Genomic DNA, 7,861 nt, shown 5'->3' on the forward strand with positions numbered 1-7,861 from the left:
CTTCTACTATAGCCTCGGGACGACCAAAGCCTTGTGAGTGAGATTTGGTAGGCGGAAACTGAAAGAAACCCGTCGTATATATGTATATATATGTATTATGTGTGTGTGTATATGTTTCGGTGTCTGTGTTTGTTGCCCCAACATCGCTTTTCAGCCGATGGTGGTGTGTTTGCGTCCCCGTAACTTAGCGGTTCGGCAAATGAAACCGATACAATAAGTACAATAAGACCGATACAATAGGCTTACAAAGAATAAGTCCTGGGGTCGATTTGCTCGACTAAAAGGCAGTGCTTCAGCGTGGCCTTAGTCAAACGACTGAAACAAGTAAAAGCCCCAATTTTTGGCCTCCTTACTCACCCAATTCGAATTCTATGGATTGCTGTGCGTCAAAGACATCAACTGCTCTGCCTGCAACACCAATGCTGAGCTGGCGATCAGGATCAGGTATGGGTGTTGAATGATCTTTCAAGGAACACAGTCAGGAACGCATTCACCACGTTCTGGATTCAGGCCGTGGTGGAAGATGGGGTCGACATGTTCACTAATTTTTTCTCTCGTTTATAATACATATATATTTTTCTTTTCCTTTAGTCCGAACATTCTGGAATCATCGGGAATACATGTGTTCTGGAATCATGTGTTCTGGAATCATCGGGAATACATAATGAAATGACATGAACAATGTTATGAAGTCAGCTTAGGTAAACCAAGATGTCTGTGCAACAGGTAGTTTGACCCCTAGAAGGCATAGCACTTCATGAACTAACGCTAACTGGACACAAATCGGGTATATGATTGTTAAAAAACTCTGTTAACATAATGACCCCGTAAAACAGTGAGGGTTCCAGAAAACATTGAGAGTTCCTTCTCACATAATAGTACTTAAATTATTGAAAATACACTCTAAATCGAATGTCGTTTACATTTTTTTTCAGTTGTGAATTCTAATTTAAATAAATCTACTTCTTTAATTTAACCGGTTTTATATCATTATTATTATTATTAATAATAATATTGTTATTGTCACTATTTATTATTAATATTATTATTATTATTATTATTATTATTATTATTATATTATTATTATTATTATTATTATCAACATCGTTAGCACGCTGGATGAAATGCTTAGCGGTATTTCGCCTGTTGCTACATTCTGAGTTGAAATTTCACCGAGGTCGCTTTTAGCTTTCATTCCTTAGGGGGTCGATAAACTAAGTACCTGTTCAATACTGGGGTCGATGTAATCGACTAATCCCTTCCCCCAAAATTGCATCCCTTGTAGCCAAATTTGGAACCATAATAATAATAATAATTGTTATTATTATTATTATTATTATATTATTATTATTATTATTATTATTATTATTATTATTATCATCATTATTATTATTATATGTGATATGATGTAGCCGTGCGTGCTTCTATTGATTGACATTATTTTCTATTGACACTACATAGAATTATATCAATAGAGATTTTCTAACGAGAGGAGATAAGAGTTTATTTATTTGCAATTATTGTTCCTTGTGTGGAATAAAAAAGTACACATTAGCAAAGAAAAATGTTCGTTCCCACCTATCATGTAAAATATAATTGCTACAGCTTTAAAAAAAATACACCCCCGCAAAAAAATTGTAACAAAGGCATTCACGTCTTTGGAGACCGTAGACAACAAAAATATAACTAATTTAACTCCACAAAGAAATGTAGTTATTTCTTGAGAAAAAATAATGATTTTTATGATAGAAAATACAAAAATTAAAATAGACATTCGTCGCGATAAGCCAAACAATAACAAAAACAAGAATATGAATAACAATACAGAGTCAAAGAAGCGCTCCCTTTGCCAAACGACAATTACACAATCACACCCACACAAGCACATACACACAAACACATACAGATACACATATATACGCGCACATACACATACATGCACACGCACGCATATGCACACATACTCATAAACACCTCCGCTTAGAGTCGTCTCAGCAAGAAATGGAATGACTGAGAAACTGGCAAAAAAAAATAACAAGCAAAAAACAGAATAACCCTTTCTAAACTTCCATTTTAACGAACTAACTTAATCGGGTGTATCTTAGGAATTATATGGTGGTGAAAAAGTCTGACTGGAAGGATTGCGTAATAAAGACAAGTGCATCAGTATATTAGTCCCATATCTTGAAGGATATCGAATATGTTTTCGTGCCCGCAAGAGAAACCGTAGGCAAGTTCAGTCAAATTTGAGAATACTATATCCTTAAATAATTGAAGAAGTTTTTATAGATCTGTATGAGTTATATTCAAACTCGGGGACGAGTTAGTGCCTTACATTCTTATCCTAAAACTCATAGGCCATGACAACGGGCGGTGATGCTAGCCCTTAGATTGTCAGTATTGTGATGTAGGAAGTGAAGGCAGCAACAATTGAAGTGACCAACACTATATGCACTCTGCTGGAATATATACGAATATGCAATGTCCGATTAGCTATGAAGACCATAGAGAAATTCTATAGGTATTACATGCCATGGATGCAGCAAAATTAGGCCAGTGATGTGTGTATGTGTGTTTGTAAGTGTCTATATGCATGCGAGTGTCTGTGAGAGTGTACATGTATATGTATATGGTAGTTGAATTCCAAATGATATATTTTAACTATAATTTGATTTTCAAAATTCTAGAAAAAGCGATGACATCTTCTTGGGAAAGAATGAATACGTGTTCAGGTCGCCATTACATGACTGAAACCGGTAAAAGAATAAGTAGATGCACACAGACTCTCTCTCTCACAGACACACACACACACACACACACACACATATATATATATAATATATATATATAGATATATGTAAATTTGTATATGCATATATATATATGTACATATTTACATGCATGTATGCATATGTATATATATATTTCGTTACTACCCACAAGGGCTAAACATAGAGGGGACAAACAAACAAGGACAGACAAAGGGATTAAGTCGATTACATCGACCCCAGTGTGAAACTGGTACTTTATTTATCGACCCCGAAAGGATGAAAGGCAAAGTCGACCTCGGCAGAATTTGAACTCAGACTGACGAAATACCGCTAAGCATTTCACCCGGCGCGCTACCGTTTCTGCCAGCTCGTCGCCTTCATGCATATGTATATATATATATATCCCCTTGTAACTTTACTCACGTGAGTGAGTGTTTACCTTAGGTATGGGTTTCATAAAGGAAGTAATTACTGTGTTGACAATAGAAACGAGCAAGCTGCAATATGAAAGCTATTGATTTCATTTTCTTAAAGACTTGGGATGAAACGATTCCAATATTGAGTTGCGTCCATTGAAAACCTGAAAGAAAACACGATCGCATTGGAGAATACACGTTCTTTGGCTTGAAGTTATACAATCCTCTGTGTGGTGAGTGGGCGAGTCATCGAGAACACGTTCTATGAGTTCATGGTAAAATGCGATCAGTGAGTTAACCATAATAATTTAACAATAAATTGAAACCACATGATAATCACAGCTTTTAGATTGGCGTTTGAAAACGACTCTGAAGTAGACGAACAGTGAGTATTAGCCGTTGCTTAAAAGGGATATGTGACAAAACATGAAACTTTGCACTCACCTTCGGGGAACGCGGGATCTTCGTAACTTTTGAAAGGAAATTCCTCGTAGTCGATATATCGTCCCCCGGTAGTAGCGCAAAGCATATGGAATATGCAGCACCAGAAAATTACCAACAAGTGTCGCATATCTGGAAACGAAGAAAAAAAGATTTTTAAAAACTAATAACGACAATGCTTAATTGCGGTGTTCTACCTCAGTAATACCTGAAGCTTTAAAGACATTAATTTGCGTGTTATAATCATTTCAGTTTGTTTTAGAATAGAAATTCAACGAAAACCTTAAGTGACACTGATGTTAAATGTTTAGGAGTGATTTAATTACGTGACCAGCCCGACTGAAACCGGCTCTGGCTCTGTAGTACAAATGACTTGTTTTCATAAGTTCTGAATTAAAATCGTTCACCAAACCATAGTCAAAATTGATGTTCCTAACACTAGCTTAATGATAACTAAGTTATTTTACTAAATTCTTTGTTATATTTAAAATTACTTGAAAGGAACACAGAGCTTCTCAAAAGAAATATGGTCACAAAAGGGTTAAAATATATGATAGAGAAACAATTCTTTAAAAAGTGAAGTTAGTGCATGTGAAGACTGTTTAAGTTGATAAAATGTCATTACTAAAATACTTCCAAGAAGGACGTATTGAACCCATCAACGCTATGCTAGGAATCACAAGAAGAGGACAAGCAATTCCAGCATCGACCGGGAACCCTATTATTTCAATGTTGAGGTCACTTAATGACTTGCCTTCATATTCGATGAAGTGAAGATACATGTTTAGGCTACTATATTTGGTAATCCCTTTTAGAACCACAACTTGCCCTCTATTTCTGTAGATATTAATCATATCTGATCTGCAATCTGCCTTGAATATGTATCATTAATTAGGTCTGACATGTTCGATTCATGTTTGTTGCTTTCACCAGTTCTTATTATCCAAAACACTCATGGCTAACTGCGTTGTTTTGACAACAACAAAAATAAATGAAAGAGAGAAACGAAAGAGATGTTATTGAGTTAAATTCCCTTGTTTATCACAATTTATATTTTACACAGTTTACAAGGTGCTTTTATCTATTAATTGCGATTTTAATCTCACTTAATCGAACTGCGTCGAACTAAGCTGGTACACGCATTGTGACGCCCTACTACACATACATACATATATACATACATACATACATTCATACATACATTCATACATACACGCATACATACATACACACATACATACATACACCCATACATACACACATACATACACACACAGATACACACACACACCTCTACACACACATATACACACACACACATACACACACACATACACACATGCATACATACATACATACATACACACATATATATATATACATACATACATATACATATATACATACATATACATATATATATATATATATATATATATATATATATATATATATATATATATATATATATATATAAAGTTAATCCAAACTTGAAAACACAACAATGCGAGGACGTGGAACAAGTATAGTGTTATTGGACGCTCAGGAAGAAAAGAAAGAAGGATGCCTTAACGTTTCGAGCGGAGCTCTTCGTCAGAAACATAGGAAAAGGAAAGATCCAAGGAAGGGAAAACGGAGAAAGAAAATCGCCAACGATACACACGCGACACGCACATATATACACGTGTGTTTCTTTGTGTATATATACGTATATGTATGTGTCCGTGCGTGTGTGTGTATGTGTGTCTGTGTGTTAGTACACACTTAATCACATATAAGCTTATCAGCCTATTGAGAAAGAATGATTTTCCTTTTGTCTACCTTTTTATCAAAATGCTGTTTACTTATATTGCAAAACTAAATAATAAGCAACGCGATAAACATTACTTAGTATGAAGATTAGCAGAAAGAACCGGCTCAAACTGTGTATAGACACGCTCTAAAATATCTAGGAAATCTGCAGAATTATGATTAGCAAATAATCTTTGTATTTTTTAATGTCTCGTTAATGCTCTCAACATTAAAATGAAGATTCGTTGCCATCACATCATTTAATCAGAATGGTCAAGAGATTCATTTTCTTTTATCTCTAAATTTAAAAGAGAGTTAGCAGCATCTCAAAAATATTTGAGTTTCTTCACTTTGAATATCTCTTAAAATTTGCATGCAGACTTATTTTGCAATGGATTAAAAAAAGAATTCCATTTTTCTGTTAAATGTTAGAGATCTATTTTTTGGTATTTTCAGATTTCTATTTTAAGCTCAATTGTCTTGAGTAACGTAAAAATAAAGAGAACACTTGTCATCTTCCCGCAAAGAAAATACTTTTTATACACTACACAATGAGAACTAGAGTTACAGCATTCTAAAAAACACGGAATTTAAACATTTCATTAACTCTCGCATACCTAATAATAATGATATTAATGTATCGATATGTGCATATGTAGTCAACAATCTTTACTTCTATCAATCTCATCACTTAGCAGCTCAAAAATCAGTGCCCATTAAAGGCAACAGTTTCATTCGTGTAATAATCTAGCTCAACAGTTAACGAAGGTCAAATATAAAGAATAGTTGAAATGGGAAGTATAAATCAATGGAAAAGAAAACGACAGGTGGTTGTATAATCTTTTCTACTCTAGGCACAAGGCCCGTAATTTTCGGGGGTGGGGGCCAGTCGATTAGATCGACCACAGTACGCAACTGGTACGTAATTCATCGACCACGAAAGGTTGAAAGGCAAAGTCGACCTTGGCGGTATTTGAACTTACTTCTTTACTGCCCACAAGGGGCTACACACAGAGGGGACAAACAAGGACAGACAAACGGATTAAGTCGATTATATCGATCCCAGTACGCAACTGGTATGTAATTCATCGACCACGAACGGTTGAAAGGCAAAGTCGACCTTGGCGGAATTTGAACTTAATTCTTTACTGCCCACAAGGTGCTACACACAGAGGGGACAAACAAGGACAGACAAACGGATTAAGTCGATTATATAGACTCCAGTGCGTAACTGGTACTTATTTAATCGACCCCGAAAGGATGACACGCAAAGTCGACCTCAGCGGAATTTGAACTCAGAACGTAGCGGCTGACGAAATACCCCAAAGCATTTCGCCCGGCGTGCTAACGTTTCTGCCAACTCGCCGCCTTCAGATAGTTGTATAATGAACAGATAAGAATGCCCATCAGGAACCTGGTGCGCAGTGCACAACGTGCAGAAAATTAGCAAACAAAATTTCCTACAAATCATACAATGTATAGACAACAGATCAAACTAATATGAATGGGAAACCATTCATATTAGTTCTGAAACACTCTCTTGAATTAAACAGGAAGTTAAAACAGGGTATATAAATACCTCAACGTGTCACCATAGTAAATGATATAAATAATTTAGGAAAGGTTGAAGAATTGAAAACTTTTCTATACCCGTTATACATGTTTCTGGTTAATTTTTGTATTTATATTATTGTCGAGGTACACAACATTTCAGTAATGCACAAAAGCTTCGTGCGAGGCTTCAAATTCAAGACAATTCGTCGCCATTAGTGTGTAGATCGAAAGATCTTGTTTCTATATTCTAATTAAATCCAACTCAGCCCTGCTGTAGCAATCTCTTTATGAACGAACTAGAACACATTTATCTATTTATTTAGAGCAGAAATGTCTTACCATGAACTAAATTACCGAATGTTTCTAGATAAAACATGAAATATGAGTTTGTGAGAGATTTAACTTGCATTTCTTGAAGGGCACACGACAACATGAACTTTAATTTCTTGGCAGATACCTGGTGACCCCTGTCATCCACCACTCTCGTAGCTAAATACTACCTATGTTATTTACTGCTCTTGTACACCATAAATGACATTATCATATGTTGGGCCCTGAGGCTATAGTAGAAGACACTTGCCCAAAGTGCCACGCAGTGGGAATGGACTGTATATGTAGCTGTACATATCTGTATAAATAGCTGTATATATCTGTTAGAAATTTACTCCTTCCGTAGAGGAAGAATTTAAATAAAACCATGCATATATAATATCTATGTGTGTGTGTAAAATCATGTTTGTGTGTGTGCGAGCGCGTATGTGTGCATGTGTTTGTATGTGTGTGTATGTGTGTGTGTGTGTGTGTGTGTGTGTGTGTGTGCGTGTGCGTGTGTGTGCGTGTGTGTGTGTGTCTGTACATGTTTATGATTGAACTTTAGTTTCTGTGCGT

At 35.6% G+C, this 7,861-nt stretch overlaps 1 protein-coding gene across 3 annotated transcripts in view; it reads right to left on the reverse strand.

Moving 5' to 3' along the window:
* Nucleotides 1-7,861, reverse strand: part of LOC115212419 — a 234,373-nt gene that overhangs the window by 40,245 nt on the left and 186,267 nt on the right. For all 3 annotated transcript variants that reach the window (XM_029781328.2, XM_036502997.1, XM_036502998.1), the window contains one exon: nt 3,632-3,760. In XM_029781328.2, coding sequence (XP_029637188.1) covers nt 3,632-3,758 — 127 coding nt within the window. In that variant the 5' untranslated portion in view covers nt 3,759-3,760. The remainder of the gene's footprint in view (nt 1-3,631; nt 3,761-7,861) is intronic.

The sequence above is a fragment of the Octopus sinensis genome, linkage group LG5, assembly GCF_006345805.1.
Source record: "Octopus sinensis linkage group LG5, ASM634580v1, whole genome shotgun sequence".
Lineage (NCBI taxonomy): Eukaryota > Metazoa > Mollusca > Cephalopoda > Octopoda > Octopodidae > Octopus > Octopus sinensis.